The sequence below is a fragment of the Rhea pennata genome, chromosome 2, assembly GCF_028389875.1.
Source record: "Rhea pennata isolate bPtePen1 chromosome 2, bPtePen1.pri, whole genome shotgun sequence".
Lineage (NCBI taxonomy): Eukaryota > Metazoa > Chordata > Aves > Rheiformes > Rheidae > Rhea > Rhea pennata.
In genome coordinates, this window is record NC_084664.1 from 53,077,254 (window position 1) to 53,095,648 (window position 18,395).

The 18,395-nt window shown below is 39.1% G+C and overlaps 1 protein-coding gene across 3 annotated transcripts in view; it reads right to left on the reverse strand.

Moving 5' to 3' along the window:
* The window catches only part of PDE1C (phosphodiesterase 1C), a 313,258-nt gene that overhangs the window by 264,878 nt on the left and 29,985 nt on the right, over nt 1-18,395 (reverse strand). For all 3 annotated transcript variants that reach the window (XM_062569517.1, XM_062569521.1, XM_062569523.1), the window contains exons 2-3: nt 12,297-12,347; nt 6,465-6,636 (exon numbers count right to left, since the gene is read on the reverse strand). In XM_062569517.1, coding sequence (XP_062425501.1) covers nt 6,465-6,636; nt 12,297-12,347 — 223 coding nt within the window. The remainder of the gene's footprint in view (nt 1-6,464; nt 6,637-12,296; nt 12,348-18,395) is intronic.

The window sequence follows — 18,395 nt, forward strand, 5'->3', positions numbered from 1 at the left end:
AATGGCCTGTATGCTTAGGAAGTCAGCACTGAAGGCATTGTGCAGCTGCAAAACAAATGCCCAGAGTTTATTACAGTACAGGATTCAAGTGCTGTATGTCAAATAGAGAAGTGTGGTCAGGAACAGACCTTGCTCAGCTGCAGAGCAGGAAGGATTCTTTACTGACAGGACTTTGTCCGAGAAGCAGCAGCTCAAATTTGTTTCCATTTTGGAAGTGGATTTGTTCCCCGCCTGTAGGAGGCATAGCAGTGTTAGGACACCCACACTCCATCTGAGTTTCTCAGCTTGGGTCTTTTGACGTATCTGATATTTATAGGGACAGAAACACTGGGCTTTGCTTGCCATCAATAATGCATCTATCCTATGAAGAAGACGACGACTCTGATATCAAAAAGGAGAGGTCCATTCCTCTTCCAGCAGTCTGAAAAAAAACCTTTTTCCTGGACTCATGTGGACTATGTGTGAAGAGAGAGAGAGTGTGCAGCCTCTGAACAGTAACTAGCATAAATCTTTCTGCTCTGATCATTCCCCCTTTGACTCATAAATCTCAGTCTACCAAGAAAAACGTGTTTATAGCTCTTACAATGTGTAACATGCGCCTAGAAGGGAGGCATAATTAAAACAAGAAGAGAGCTGAACGATGCAGGAGACATCTCCTTAATGAATAGAACACTTTTCCTTTCCTATTCATGATAATGAACATCAATAAATAACAGATATAAGCAACAGATTTGAGTAAAACATCAATGAATTCAAGTTTAATGCAAGTGAAGTGCCTTATAACAAACTTAGATTGAGAAAAATATTGAGAAGGGTGGTTTTCAGAGACACTGCACACACTTTAATGTTTACTGAGATCTGAGGCTGTTGCAGATGGATATAAAAACCAATAAGAAAGTCTTTTAGGTTCATATCCTTGCACAGTATATGTATACATATGTATATAATATGTAAATACACAATTTTTGTACTGAGTTAAGAAAATAAAAATAAAAGCAAGCGAGCCCATCTCTCATTTTTGTGCATATGTTTTAAAAATAAGAAGAAAATCTAATTTAAAAACAGTCAATAAACAAATATTGACATCCAGACATGGATTTATGGAGGAGAACAAAGGAAGGAAGGAAGGGCTTTACTCTTTCCCACCACTAGCCCTCACCTCCTACTTCTCTACAGTGATGGTCACAGTTCTCCTGCACAACATTGCCTCTCATCTCTTATTTTCACACCTCACATACTAGGTCGGATAGCTACAGCTGAGCTGTGGTGCTGCCAAGAGAACATCATAATGTGAGAGATGGTAGAGCAGGAATCCCAGAGGCCCCTCTGCCACAGGAGTGGAGGTGAGCAGCGTAGGGCTCTTGCTCTTCTGCAAGCAGGGCAGGAAGGGGAAGGAAGGCTCAGTCGCCTATTCTCGTTGTTGCCACCTTATCCTGCACGAACAAGCCTCGTGTTGACTCCCAGCACACAGCGGTATGACTGAAGCTTACAGATTTGGAGCACAGCAGTATCACCCTCTATCCTGTAGACCAAGTGACATAAGTGAGAGCTACGTAACCCACGACCAAACCAGAAATACAAGATGATTAGTTGCCAGTGTGATTTAAAGCTCCCAAAGCAGTTTAGAAGCAGATAACGAAAGCCAAGCAAAGTCTCATCGCAAAGATAAAGAAATAAATGTTGCAAGCAACTAAAGTAGGAAAAGTAGCTGTTAAGGTAAGCAGAAGGCTTATCAGATTCAAACTGAAATCTGGAAATAATCTAAAGAGTAGCAGAAATGAAGAACCCGTGCAAGTTTTGGGCTTAAAAACACTTTAACCTTGAAGAAATTGAATCTGCATCTCTAGTTCCCAGGATGATGAGACTTTAATGACAAACAGTATATATCAGTATATATCACTGCCTAGTACAGAACAGAATAGAATAGAACAGAACAGAACTGGTAAGGTTGAAAGGGACCTCTGGAGATCATCTAGTCCAACCTCCCCACTCAGCAGGGTCACCTAGAGCACAGGGTTGCATCCAGGCGGGCCTTGAAGATCTCCAGAGAAGGAGACTCCACAGCCTCTCTGGGCAACCTGTGCCAGTGCTCTGTCACTCTCACAGGGAAGAAATTCCCCCTCACGGTCAGGCAGAACTTCCTGTGCTTCAATTTCTGCCCGTTGCCTCTTGTCCTGTCACACGGGACAAGTGAAAAGAGTTTGTCCCCGTCCCCTTGACTCCCTCCCTTCAGGTATTTGTACACATTGATAAGATCCCCCCTCAGTCTTCTCTTCCCCAGGCTGAAGAGGCCCAGTTCTCGCAGCCGTTCCTCGTAGGGCAGATGCTCCAGTCCTCTGATCATCTTCGTAGCCCTATGCCAGACTCTCTCCAGTAACTCCATGTCTCTCTTATGTCTACTGCCATATGTGTATCCAACTAGGCTCTTCTGGTAGAAGATGGATGGTCTTTACCTCACTGCTGAGTGCTGAACTGCCCACTACTCTGATATATCACTCCAGAAACAGTTCTGCTCCAAGCCCCCATGTGCTGGATACAGCTGGACTAGTCTGTGATCCACAGAACTGTTTTGGCTGTCACACACCTGGACTGGGATAGGAGGCTGTAAGGCTTCACTGAACACCTTATCTCAAGAGTATGTCACCATTCTTTCACCAGAGTATGTCCCAGTCACCTCATCCCACAGGATCTCTCCTGTCACAAGATCCATCTATGCTGTCATATGCCCTGGTGTACCAGAAATACCATGGCAGGCCATGTGGGCCAATGTACAAGCTCTCCAGACTCAAAATAATGTTCTTTCTCTCCTGCACATCAAAACCAAAAGAGCCCAAGAAAAGTCATGAAGTGATGGATGCTCCAAATTTTCACCTGTAGCAGCACTTGCCCTACTGACTGGGTTCACTGCAGACAGCAGCCTGGGGACAAAAACAGCAGGTTCTGTTCCAGTCTCCTATATAAAACACTTCCACAAAATTATGGATAGTATTTGGAGAACAGCATCTAAACCTACCTGCTACTTCTCTGCTCCCCTTGGTGGAGCATCAGACTTGAGTTTTCAAAACACCTATATGAGTAGTGCTATACAGAAACTGCGCACAGACACTAAATTAGGCTGCATAGTTACTACACAATCTTCTTAGGGAGTCGTTAATTAGCATTGTTATTTCTTACTGATACCAACATGAAGCTTAGTCATTACTGGGATCTAGCAGATGAAGAAGCAGATCTAGGAACGGAGCTTCATAGTTACAACCTGACTTTAGTGTCAGAAACCACTGACATCTCCAGCCAACACCCAGATCTTGGTTGCCCTGACAAAACCGTAGGCCCACCATCTAATATTCCTGGGCATCAATCTGCAGCCACTGGCAACTGTTGTATATTACTGTATCTATGTTCAGATGTTGATACACACAACTATTCAAAAAGGCAATCACAGCTCCTGTAACTGTAAACTTAGTATCTATGCAAAAATAAGTATCAGACATATCAGGTTTGTTGCATAAAGCATGGGCCAAGAAGCTAATTATTTCTTTATGTATTTTTTTCTGCTTGTCAAAAGGGGATAATTCACCATTATGTGTTTCTACTTTCTCTATTTTCATATGTAATTCAATTCAGGGTCTCCCCTGGCTTTACCAGACAAATAGAGTATATGCCAGTGAGAATGGATTTCAAAAATCTGTATTTTAAGCACTGAAGTGATATAGCTAGTCAAGACACAAAAGTATTTATAACTGCTTGCTCAGTGCAATAACACAGATAACAAGATGCTACAAACTCTTGAAATTCTGCCTTTGTGAACCTTGTTTACATCAATCTTGTGTTTGTTTCTGGTATCTTCAGAAAAGGGGTTATAAAAAATTGTAAAACAAAACAAGGACTATCAGAACACCTTTCAAGGACACAGAGACCTTGTATTATATTTACCTTGGGGGAGGGGTTAGGGAGTTCTTTGTTTTGTTTTGTTTTTTACATTACAGAGGTAGGTTATTACTGCAGGAAATTAAGACTGGAATCATTGAAATAACCACTTTCCTCCTTTTGTGTTTAAACATGCTTGAAGCTTATATCTAGGTGTTGAAAAAAAATCAAATATAGATCTCTTGCTAATTTTCTGAGCTACAGAACAATAAGCACTGCACAGCAGAAAACAGGATCTGACACCAGAGGCTGCCAATTGAGATTCATGCTGCTTATACGTGTATTCACACAAAAAGAGATGCAATCACACGGAAGCGTGACTCATTTGACACTGGAGAGACATTTTCTTTTTAACTATGTATGAAAGGGACAGTATTGCCACATACTGCTCTCACAGTGGTGAATCAGGAACAGTGAGGGAGTCGCTGCATTTTGTAGTTTGTAGCAGTCGCATCAGAAAACGAGGCCCAGACCTTCCCTCCGTGAAAGCGGTTCACATAAACCTGCCACTGCCCTCTGCAGACCCCATGCGCTTCAACCACCACATTCTTAACAAGGACATGCCGGACAGCACAACTTGTGAAGAGCATTTCATTCCCCAGACGGCAATGGAGGGGCAAGATCTCCCATTACCGTCTACTACACAAGAAGAAAGGGAAATCCCATACTGCGCAGGCAGGCACTGGTGCCCAGGCTCACCAGCCAAACTCTGTCAAGGATGCGCTCAGAGATCACTGCTCGCAAGAGACCCTGATGAATCGAAGAGACAACCCACTGTGCCAGAGATGCCACTTAGGATGCCTCCTAAGCTCCAGTCTACAACATAATACCAACAAGATCTCAATCTGAATACAAATACAAAAGTGCTTTTATCTTCTAGGTTCTTTAGACAGTAAGTGCCATGCACTCTCTAATACTCTATTTTTGCACATTGCACACAAATGCATACTTGGGTTCCTTTCTTTTTAAAGCCAGAGAGATACAATTTACTTCACTGCAACAACTTGTTTGCATTTCATTCTATAAAAGTCCAAACAATGCCACACTGCACTGTAATTTCTATACAGATGATACATAAAGATTCTCTAATATTTATAAAGCCATTTATAAAACATTTCTAAATAACATTTACACTGCATTAAGGAAACTATTTTGCTATATCATTTTCCAAATCATCAGTCCTTACTATTCTATTTACAAGCTAACTTATTCCAAGAGTCACCTCTACTCACAGAATCAAATCATGCTATTTGAAATGCTGTGACATTATTTTGTCATATAAAATGGTTGAAATTATCTTGATTATAGCAAAGTAAGGTTTGCTCCTACCCAGAATTTGTTATGAGAAGTGAAAGCTGAAAAAGAGTAAGAGCTCTTGAAATAACAGATTTTAAAATATCAGAGCCACAAAATGTTTAAAAATGATTAAAAATAACAAGTCATCATAAAAGGAGGATCTGGGTTCTGAAACATTTGGCCTGAATAATTTCACTAGAAATATTAAAGAATGAGAATGTGCTATAAAAGCATAGAATTTATTTATATAGGCTGACATAAATTTACTTTGTGGAAATTTTAAAATAACAAGCAGCATAAACAAGGTATCTGAAACTACTACCTAAGAAAATGACTTAAAGAAGTACCTTCAAAATAATGATTATATGAAGACCAAAATAAGTTTGACATGTATTATCAAAATTGCAGACTTCTGAACAGAGAAATTTATCCAAAGTAAAAAGTGTTTCACACTTGCATATGGCATGTATTGATTATAAATGTAGAGCATAGTTTTTCAACAAAAAATCTAAAAAACACCCAGCACTCAAAAATCAATTCCGCCACACTGTCTTTGTTTTCCCTGGGCACACCAATTTTCACATTTCTATCAAATATCCACTCTATGCACACACAGCTTCTCTACTTTACCTCACTTCTTGGAGAATATTATTTTCAGAAAGCATGCCTCCAAGAAACACCTGACAACTGTATGTTCTCATGATTAAATAAATGAGAATAAAACCTAGTAATGGCTATATCTCAAACTTTACAAAAGCAGCAATCACTTACTTGCAAGCCCTGGGCCAGAATCCTTCTCCCTGACTAAAAGATTAATGCTAGACAGTTCCCAATACATTACATTAACAGAAAAAGGTTTAGCTCTTTCTTGGATCATTAAAGCATATCATCTGACATAAAGAGCAAGTCTTCATCACTAAACTACTTTCAGACAAAACAGCACCAACCTTCAAAGACATCTTCATATAATAAGCTGTCTCTATCAACCATTTTGACTAGCTACAGTATTTATATATCTAGCCCATAATCTTCTAACAAGGCTAATTAAGTCTGAGAAATGAAAGACAACAGTTCTGTCGGTATTATTTATGGCCCTCTTTCTTCACTCCTGCTCAGTACAAAAACATGTAGCATTGCAGAATCTTTCAATATTGATTTCTCCCGTCAAACTCACAGTGCAGACGTCTAGCTTAAAAGGCACCCTCTCAAGGATAAACAAAGTAAACTCATAACCATCAGACCTGAAAGATGTTTTCACCAGTGCTTCAGGACTGTCCACAGGTGGTAGTTCTTCTGCCAAGATTTCCTCAGGAGGTCTGGGATCATTGATGATGGTTGGCTTTGGCCTTTCTTTGAGATTGCCAGTCAATCCACCAATAATGGTGTTCCACAGGCAGTTTTGTGATTTAGATCCTGTAAAAACAGAAAGCAAGAAGAAAACTGAATTCATAGACCTACTATCTGGCCTCTCAGCAGCTTGGTAAATAAAGACACTCTGTTATCTCTTCCTTTGCATCACGGCAAGATTATGTCTGAAAGCATGAAATAAAGCTCTAAGTGGAAACAGACATTAACATTCAGAAAGTCATTTTAAAATCCCAAACTCTAATGCCTCCTTTAAAAGGATCTGTTTATAGAATATGAAGTTTACATGCATCCATAACAACCTTCTGTTTCGTATTATACTTAGGCTACAACTTACCATGAATTAACATGACAATATTTTATACCAGAGAACTAAAAAAAACCTCAAAGTACTGGATCAATACAACCGTCTTTAGATTAATTAATGATGACTAAATTATAGATTTAAAATATTAACTAGTATTAGAAAACATATTTCCTTCCTTCTGAAATGTCAGCTTTTCTCAGTAGATATTCAAATGCCAAAATATTCCTCTGGATGATCTTTTTGCAGTTATTTAGAAGTGTCACCAAGTGCCTCGTGACTGTCATTCAGGGAACCCATTCTCGTCTGCAAGTCTAGTTCCACTGACAAAGTACAATTAGCACCTGTCAGTCAGATCTCCTCCCTGTCTTTAGAGAGAGAATACATGACTTGCATTTTAAAGAAATTGAGAAAAAACATAGTTTCATATTTGCAAAAATGTCCAAATGGCTTCTGAATAAGTTAGGCACTTTTGAAAATCCCAGTGAGATTCTCATATGTCATATTCCAGATTTTAAGCATTATAGAATACATGCAGACAAGTTATCAGATCCCAGGAAAAGCACTTAAGTACTGACATATTGATTGTTAACTATAATACTGTCAAGAAACTTCCCGCTACAGAGGTACAGCATTGGTCCTATGGGATTTCAAAGCAGTAAGATACACCAACCCTGCTATTAGTCCTTCTCTATGGGCTTTTTATTTTTGTGCAAAATTTTTTAAAAAAGTACTCTGAGAAATGGGATATTTCTAAAGTCCACAACTCATATTTATAAGGGACAACACAGATAAGATTTTCAAATATTTCCCTAGTACTCAGACTTAGCTGTGCAGCAGAGACAATTAAAAAGCAGACAATGAACCTAACATATATATACTTATATTGAATTTTGTCCTATTATAAAAAGAGAAATTATTTTAAAAGGAAATCGAATGGAAGACTTGCCACTCCAAGTCTTCTGAGAACATTATGAGAAACTGCCCTACTAGCAGCAGCAATATCAGCTTCTGCAAAAAGGCACAGATTTGTTTTGCTATTTTTTTCTTACCATATATTGCTTTCACACAGCCTGTATGGTGCAAAGACCAATTAATGAAGATCAGCAATAAAGCTCATTTATCTGTTCCAGTCCAAAATAATTTTCAGTTTACTTGCCCAGTAAAGCTCCCATATTCATATGCTTTTCTATTCTTAATTGTCATCAGTCATTTAATATTCAAGAACTATATTTACTCAGATTTACAGCTTGGCTTGATGTCCTGGGCTGAGTTTTGTGCTACCATAACTAGATAAATACATGTACTAGTTAATCTAAATCCCGGTTATGTCTACATAATGGCTACAGAAATTAGTGCATTGTCAAAACATCTTCAAGCATTCAAGGAGTTCCAACGTTATGGTAATACCACTGCTTCAATACTTTAAAGCACCACCCAATTTTCCCAATATCTCTTATGTTTTATTCAAATATGTAAATATTTGTCTTTCTATTTAATAAGTAGGTTGTAAAAGGGTGCAAGAGTCTCAAATTACTTGACTCTGGTCCATGTAGGCCACCCTTGAGAGAGCCAAAAATACAGAGAGCCCTTATAATATGTTGAGAGAACTGTTTATTTTGCTAGGAACTATGGCATACTCAGCACAGTTGGAAGTAGGAGTCTAAGTCCTTGCTAAGATGAGGTCAGTAAAGAAAAATAAGTTGTCATAAAGCCACAAATGCTGCACAGTAGGACACTTGGTGTCCTACTTAACACTTGGTGAAAAAGCTTCTATGCTCTACAAAAGTCATCCTCTTCTGGGAGGAAGCCACATTCAGATTTTTGAGGCTTTCCCTCACAATTACTTCAAGATACCTGGTGAACCTACCAAATCTACACCCTCTCTTCAGTTCCTCAACTCTTCAGATTTCTTACTTTTACTCCACAAACCCTTCAGCTTGTCAGAGAGTAGCAGAACATTGCAGTCCAGAAATTGCCAGAAGATACAAGCATTAGCTTCCTGTTTGCTCTGCCACTGAAAACCAACAGTGACAGGTGAGCAACTGCCACTGAAAACTATGTAATCACCTTACTCAAACACTTTTGGTTTAAAATCAGCAAAAAATAAATAAACAAACACACACTTGTTTCAGTGTACATATTGTTTTTCTCTCTACACTCCACACATACATCCAGCTCTGTTCCTCACATGGAGATATCCATCCCATGCAGCTTATCTCTATGATTAGACCTAGATGGTAGATCTATATCTTCTTAATTCATCTGAAGATCAACACCAGCAAATCAAACAATTGAAGGAAGTTAACTAACCTCACTAGAGTGGTGAAATCTCTTGTTCACTCTCATGTTTGCCTGTCCTTATCAGTGTTTAGTCTGCCCATTGCCTGCCAATAGTTACACTTAGGTGATGTGCATTCAGCAAATGATTGTTTTTATGTAATGGTCCTGCATGAACAGACAGCCAGCAGAAACTTCCCACTGCCTGAAAAGCTGAATTCTGAAAGCTTTATGGACTTAAATCCCCACAGGTGCAGTCACAACTGTTCAAAGACTGATGGCACTGTATTACTTGAAGCAAGGTGACACAGTGAGATACCAGGCACTGTAACCACTGCTAAGGGGAGTACTGCCTCTTAAATTCAAATTCTCCTAAATGAGCAGAAATTTGACATTTAAGACTATTGGAAATTGGCTAGTCCTAGCATTAGAATGAATAACGCTTAACAACTCAATTTTAATTTCAAATCACTGTGATAAGCGTAAACATTTGCAAAAATGCTTTTCCCTCATTTTATTATACCCTGCCAAAGATGATTATAGCTGAGCTAGAGTCAAAAACTAAAAAGACTTGGGTGTTATTTAAAACAGCAGAAGTCTGCTTAAAGAATCTGTGGTATATTTGCTTTGGTTCAAATAAACTCTGAAACTTTGCTGCCCTGCAAGACTAGCTACCAGGATAAGGAGACAGCCATCACTCCTCGTATCCCACTTAACAGTAACAGCATCTTTTCCCTCTTCTTTGCTCTTAAACTAAAGGAAAAACATCTACTCTGCAGAAAGCTGTTGGATAACAGTCAGGGTAGACAAGACTGATGTGCATTTTTGTAGCCTACATTGTGGTGTTTGGTTGCATGCACAGAAAGAAAGCTGTATTAGGGAACTAAGGTCTGCAAAAAAATAGACATGATTTGCTAAATGTTCAGTGACAGCCTAACCAAGCCTAGCAGTGGTCGCACTGAATTCTCTGAGTTTATCATTGACCTCAAATGAGGGGTTGTTACAGAGCAACAGGAATCTCACCTTCTTCTGTAAGGATAAGGTCAGTGGTTGCCCTGATATTCATTGTTCAAGCAAATATGCAATGCTTGATCCTAGGAGACACCCAGCCTCTGGTTTGTGACTCAGATCACAAGAACAACAACAATAATGCTCTCTGACTTCTGTCCTCAAACACTGCAGCATTTTCTGCCATTCAGCTAGGCTGGTTTTGAATGTTCAGTCTGTACTCTAGTGTTTGTCCAATGAAAACATGTGTGGTTGATTATAGTGCTCTCTCAACACAAATCTGGGGCTCATCTACTTAGCTCATATTAGTACAGCACGTGCATAAGACATTTCCCTCCTATTTATAACACAGTTCCCATTCTAGTTTTCCTTTCCCATTCCCATTCCCATAGACCTCATATTACTGATGCCCACACAGTCATCATTAGTCATGTGCTCTGATATTTATGCTGGATCATGAAATCCTCAACCCAGATCATTAAATTCAACTCTTTACAACGAATGTCTGATTTATACTTCAAATTATCCCTATATCATTCATGGCTCTACAGCTACATCCAAAACAGGCTTCTCTAAATGTTCCCCTCTGCACTGCATTTCTGTTACTGCCAAGCAGCCTATGCTCTCAGCCCCAGCTCCATACTCTAATCCTCTGCAGCACTGGGTCATATGATCAGGTGTTGCAAAGAGGTTTCTTGTGCTTTCATTTAGCTCATAGCCATCTACCAGTTTCTTCTCTTTCTCTTCAGTTTAATGCAAGTCATCCTTAACTCTGCAAGGAAAGCTTCACCAGCTGGTTGAGAACCAGGATAAAAACAGGAACAGAACTTGGTTATTCCTACCTCTCAAACCTACTCCTTAAACCTCATCATCTCTCTCCTCAAAAACCACATTCTTATGAATGTCAGATTTTGCACTGAAATTCCAGCTTAGTTCCAAATGCCATAACATTTTACTTGACCTACTGGTCATACAATATTGCAGTATGAAGTCCTCATAACCCAAATATGCAGGAGTAAGTGGTATTAGGACAGAATCTTCCAACCTTATGTCTACTATTTAGCTACCATAGTAGACAAAAGGCAAAATGATAAAGTTCAAAACATTTATATTTACATTGCTCTCCTTTGTGATTTCCTTTGCCACATGCATTTTGGTGGCTGAACCAACCAGGACTGATTAATAGAGCCCTTTTTCCTAAACTTTACTGTCCACAACATGAAGGAAAATAAACCCTAAGTCAGGTACAAGGAATTCCAGTACATTTTTCTTTTTGTTCTGCTCAATCTGCTCCATGACCTAGTAAGTCATTATATATGATAGATTTTATAGTTATACTATTTCATTCTGCATTATATATATTATCTACCTATGTGAGGTATGGTATGCTCAGAGTGCCATCCTGTGACTGTGTGAAATACTGCACTGTAGATGTAAATTCTTTGGATGTTTTGATCTGCACCACCCTGGATGATGGCAAATGCTCTCCTCTAACGATGACAAGGGGACTTTCCACTGCTAAGTGGTAACAGAGCATCATGAAACTGCATGTATTAGGAAGAGGAATTCCCATCTTCCTCCTCTTTCCTACATATTGTCACATGTGTTTTTAATGATCCATTCATGCTGAGCTGGTGCTACACTACCAGATGCATCCCTCTGTTTTGTACAAAATTAGAGCACTGTTATTTCAAAGCCCAAAACACATCTTTAATTCCAAATATTACTGCATGAAGCAAAAGGGATGGAGAAACTTCCATCATGTTTGAAATACGTTCCTAGTATGCTATTTTTAAGACTTGGCCCAAATCTCTTTGAAGTCTCTGTAGTCAATTTTAACTGGCATTGTGATGCATATATTTTTGTGACTTCTTATGTTTGAAACAAGAGTATAGCCACAAAACCTTACATTTATTTAATTTGCATCAACTTCACTCTGTCAGACTGAATCTATAAGAGATATTTCCAGCTAAGTCCTATGGTTCCTCAATTCTGGATTGTAAATGAAGTGGTATGACAGGGCTGAGAGGAATATGAATTTAAAAGACTTACTAAATGTGTTTGTTTCTAGCATAGAAGTAGAAATCAAGTAGTTAAAATAAAAAATTCTACTTACGGGCAAATCGTGAAAGTGGTCGTGCATTTTTGTCACCTGTCTCGTTTGCAACTGAAAAGAGAAAATACAGAGAAATAGAAAGTGTTAAATCTACATGTTATATTGTATAAAGTTAATGATAATACTAATTCTCAGGCGTTCCAAGGGAAAAGTAATAGCATTTGGATATATTTATATATATGTGCGTATATAAATACACACACACACACACACACATACAGGTTTAATACTTTTTTAAATGCCAGCAAATGTATTACTTTGAATGTTTGTGTGTCTGTCCAGTTCAGCTTTCAGAGTTAGCAGGGCACTATAGGCACACACAAACATTATCTTGTCCTACATTATAAATGAATCATGTAATTGCCCAATATTTAAGAATTAGTCATTAATCATACATAGTAATATATGATCATAGTCATCCTTGCTAATCCTGTTTTCTATTGTACTTTGTTTTCCAAGTCCTAAATAAAATAAATTTCACTTTTTCCCCATTGTTATTAATGACTCTGGTGAGGAATAAATAAGATTTTTGTTCCTAGATACAGAAATACCTTACGATCCTCTAGGCTCATTTTAGAAACCAATTAAATAAAATTTCAGAATCTGAGCAGAGGAGTCCTATGACATTGGAACTGCATATGGATATTATCTAGATTAAAAACAAACACATACAAATCCTGCATTTTTCTGCCTCAGATTCACACTGGCATAACTCCCCTCATTTATGTGACACAGTAGGTACACAGTCAAGAGCATAAACAAGAACAGGCATGCTGAAACACCCCTCAAAAGAAATAAGGTTTATTGGTTCCTGTCAAGACAATATCCTCTGAACACTAATGGATTTTTTGAAACCAGAAAAGGCTGTTGAGGAATGTTAATTCTTCTAACAAGTCTTATGGTGTCACTCTAAGTTTGGTTTTGGTTTTAAGGCTCATATGCAGCGATATTTCAGATTTCCCGACTTACTCTCCTATCTTCATACGTTGATTTTGGTGGCACTAGCACTCATTCTTTCAGCGAGCAGAGTCACTGCATCGTTTTGTTCACGTTAGCCAGTAGATGGGGCCCTTAAAACACGCCGCTTTCCCAAGGTGCTGTGGCACTTCTGCGCTGGAAGCACAGGCCAAGCAAGAGAGAGCGATTTTCTTTAGCTCCTGCAAGCTCAACATAGGGACCGCAAAAGCCAAGCGCAGTAGCCAGCCAGCCAGCCCGACTGGGAAACGCAGCTTTTAGGGGTGCAGTCGCCCAGATCCTCTTTCAAGACTGAATGCAAAAAAAGCCTTAGAAGGATCAAAAAGATCCTTTTAAAAACAGCAACAACAACAACAAAAAAGTATAATCCCAGCACTTTATAACAGATTCAACCAATTGCTCGAGGTGCCTTGCATTTCCTCTTGCCCCATTCTAAAATATGGCCCTGCTGCTTCTCTGCCAGAGCTTGGGGAACTCAGCAGGCAGCAGGTGCAGCAGCCCTGAGGTCTCCCAGGTCTGGCTGGACGCTCTTCCCTCTCTTGAACCCATCCCAAATACTTGCAGCACAAACCCCAGCCAAACAAGCTCTCCTGGGACACTGCTTAACAGCTACCCCAGTCCCTGGGTGCAGAGACACCGGAGTGACTGGAGAGAGTTAACCAGATTTGGAGTAGTTTTAGCATCAAATCTGGTTCTGCTGGAGGTGATGGCACAGTGAAGGAGAGGTGGCAGCATCCTCCATGCAGTGGTAATCAGAAGAGCAAGTGAGATGAAGAACTGTTCCAATTTTTGCAGCGACAAAACGTTTGGAAACGCTACTCTAGCCGAATGTCAGGTAGCCACAGTGGCCAGACTGTAGGAGCCATGCTTTGTCCTTCACACAGTGCTACCACCTTACTCTAAGTAGGCTGAGAGATTGCCCGGAGGACTAGTCCCTTCTGGGGTCTCAGGCATCTATCCGATCACAGCAGAGCCTGGGCGACTTCATAACATGCACTGATGTTTAAGTTTGAGCATTAAGTGAGCTGTTAGGTCAGTTGTGCCTGCTAAGGACCTTTTAATGTGCTAGTCTCCCCTTTAGAGTATTTCCTCTACTCTGGTAGCAGATGACACTCGCTGGTCACCAGGTGCTTGAGGTGCACACAAGGTGTCAGCTTTATTCCACCCTCCAGCTGGTTGTAGCAACAAGTGCATGGGAGTGCTGCACCCAACATCTGTGTTTGGGAAGCTCAGCTCCCAGAGTCACAACATCCAACACAACAGGTGTCATTAATCCCTTTTTAAAAAAGGATTTTCCGGTTCTGTGCTGCATATGTTTGTTTTCAGTTGTCAGTGCTTTCCAAACATCAGTTTGTGTAATATACAGAATAATACTCTTCCATCTGGCATACAGTCATCCAGAGCAAGGATGGAGGTGAAACAGTGAAGCAGTGAGCAGGGTGGGAAGCACTTGTGGGTGTTGATCCTGCATTACTAATGAGATTTCTGCTACAGGAGAGCTAATTAAAGCCTAGGAATTGTATGGGACCTATGAGGAGTGTACATAGATGAGAACTCATACTTGCTCAGTTCTTAATTTAAAAAGGGAAGGATTCAGAGGCAAGGAATGAAGAGGATTTCTGCACTTGTTTTGTGTGAATATCTGAGAGGATTTTACTTGATGCACTTCTTACTATGGAAATTTCACTTATGTTTCCTACACTTGTCCTGTGAGTTCTTCATGTCTCCAGAGAATGCAACAGACCTATACAGGTGACACACGTAAATAAGAAAAGAATACTTTTCTCCAAAAGGCTTGAAACAGTCTTCATGCTTTAATTAAGTTTATTAGCAACAATAAGCTTTTGGGAGAAAACAGGTATTAATTAATGGAATTGGAGAAAGATGTTGAGTCTCTCAGAAAGCAAGTCACAACCCACAAAGGACACTTCAGGTATTTCTGAAGACCTCCTGTGCCCATACTGCTACTGTCTCTATGGATGTCTTTATTCTTCAGCCACTGCCTATACTACTACGTTGTAGTCTAGGCTGATTCTGATCTCTGTTTAGATGAGACTATCAACATAAAAACTTCAGAAATATTTACTTCATACTCCTAAGTGAATAGGACCTTCTTCAGTTCTTATCCAAAGACCTTTTTTGTACTAAACCACACACACTAGAAATTGTTTTCCATTCTAACCCAGAAGCAACTAAATCTCAGAGAGAGATATAGCAATGTGTAGATATTTTGTAAGCAATTAGTATTGCTTCAGAAAAACAGCTGTGAGAGGCAGGAAACAGACTGTAATTACACTATTAGAGTGAAACATTTATATGCTATTTGTGGTCACTTGTCCGAGTAGACAATGAGATACCAAGGCTTAGCCAAATTTCTTACTTTTCAGAAGTCCTATGTCATATCATAACTGCCTGGGAATTTGAAGAACCTTTCATTGCAATTACAGAATTATCTTTATGGGTGAAATCAGTTCTTTGATTAATGTGGATTACCCACATATGAGTTCACCATGTGTCACCTTAGAGCCCTGGGCAGTTTTCACTTTTTAATGTTTGCCCTGTTGAATGATTTTCTACAGCTTCCCACCTTTTTGTAGAGGAGGTATTCATTTCACCAGTACGCCCCCTCAGCTACTTCGTCTTTGAAAGTTTCTTTGGCAAATTTCTAGTACAATGCAAAGAAATACCGCTTTGTAGTAATGACTCATCAAGACTGACAGACTTAAACAATAGCACATCTTCTATATTTTGCCACTAAACAGGTGAGAAATTGAAAAAAAAAAAAAAGATAGATTTTTTTACCCACCAGTAAACACCTTCTTTCAAGGAGACTTTTTAATCAGCCAAAGGTCAGATGAGTTTAATTAAATATTTCATACTTCAAAGCAGCCATGCTGCTACTGAACTTGTCATACATTTATGAAAAGGTAAAGAACATAAGATAAAGTGAGAACACAGGCATGAAGCTAAATGTATATTGAACATAAAGTCTGAACTAACTCTTTGCTGAGATTTTTCATTTTTCTGCAGCCACATACTTTGTATAGCACTGTAAAAACCTCTGGATTGCCCTAGACAGACATGTAACATTTCGTCTCCTGACAATAATTTCCTTTAATACTGACAGAGAGACAGTCTGGTGATCGCTGAGATAACTCTAACTACTTTATATAGACAAAGTAGGAACATTCCCAGGAAGTCCAAGTTTTTTATTATGGGACTATAAAGTTACCAGATGTTTCGTAAAGTTACCAAGTTCTTTCTTAAAAGCAACATTTTCTTTCGCTCACCCATTCTTATTACAAGACTTTGCCAGAACCTGATTGCTATGTGGGTTACAACCTTTCTTTCAATTTCCAGCATAAGCTTATTCACAAGTCAGTTTATATTGATTTGCTCTTGCACCAGTAATCTCTTTAGAACTGAAAAAAATATTTTTTCTCGTGCTTGATCCTCTGAATTATTTACCAAAAGCCCTGATTTTCCCCTTGATACATTTCCTTTTGTGGACTAAAAACACCCATGATCTTCTAGTTTCTTCTTACAGAAGAGGGACCTTCATACCTCCCTACCTTTACCAAATTTCTTCAGTGTCAATTTATTTTCATATAGGTACTGTATGCAAACATTCAACAGGAGGCCTTATTTTGTCTGCTGCACTGGCCTAGCTACTTCTCTTTCTACGGGACATATTTTTCTTGATTCGTCTCAGGGTTTTCTTCACAGTTGTCACAAATTAGTTATCCTGTGACCTCTTGCGATACCTCCCTCACATCAAATTAACAGACTCTCAGATCACAGTAGAGGTTTTTGTTATTAAGTCATCATCAGTTTGAACTTTCATTCTATATTATTGAATTGCATCCCTTTCGATTAGTCTAATGCTCTAAGCCATCTGGATCCTACTGCCAGATATTCAGATCCTCCTCTGTCCTGGCAATGCTTTGTGCCATTAGCAGCAGTCATCAGCACTCTCCTATTTTCTGTCACAGTCATTAACAAAAATATTGAACAAAATCAATGCCACACAAAGATCAGAAGCACCAATAATACCAAAGGAAGGCTATTCTAGGAGGGATTTATGGCACATTTCAAAGCTGCAATTTCTAATAAGAAAACCTACACTTGTGGAATATTGAGTCCAATAATGAGAGCAGAAAAAACTCAGACAATACAGATAATGCCATATACAGTGGCCAAACAAAAAATTCTACTTCTGAGAGTTTATATAGTTTATATCCACCACTACATTACTTCCAAGCACATGAGCCATTCAGCCAGTAGGCATATGATTGAGCCAGAGCATATTCAGATCCGTCAGTGCTAGGTGCCCAGAGAGTTTCCTGCAGAACAGCATTGAATTCTGGTGCCACTCAGGAAATGCCAGCCACATAATATGATTTGCATTGCTTATGCTGTAAACAGCAACAGTACAGGTGGTAAAACTGCATCCTCCAAATCATATCAGTAAGGTCACAAAGCTGTTAGAATATGCAGCACTTTAAAATGTTGCTGATCAAAAAAATATTGGATATTGGATGACTTAATCATCTCTCTGAACTAAAGATTCTACTTAGTTACTACAGTTAAGTAGTAATTAAATTATTAGATAGAAAAGGCATGCTATATGCCTCTTGGATTTAATTTTTGAAGATAGCAAAATGGTTTCTAAAGATGAGCTACTTTTCAAAATACTGATGCAAGACAAGAAACTGTAATTCTCATTTACAGTTAGTAACCAAGAGGCATACTCTACCCAGTATTTCCTGAAATAACTTCTAATGGATTTTTGTTGATGTTATCTGCCTGGCAACTTCAACGTACACCAAACATCGTCCTTCTTCAACAACCGAGAGGAACGCTGTATGTAACTTATGAGCCATTCAGGTATGAAAGGATCTTATACCATAAATTAATTATATCTGTGATAGGAAACCTGCTTCTATGGTGGAAAACACTTTGTTCCTGCAGGTAACTTGAGAAGGTTGCTCTAGGTCTCTGAGGGCACTCTCACTCCTGGCACAGATTTCAGACTTCCGTGGCCCACTGACAACCACAGACATGTTCTCAAAAGTGACAGTCAAAGTGTACACAGGGGAGTTGTAACAGAGAAACTGGTGCAAA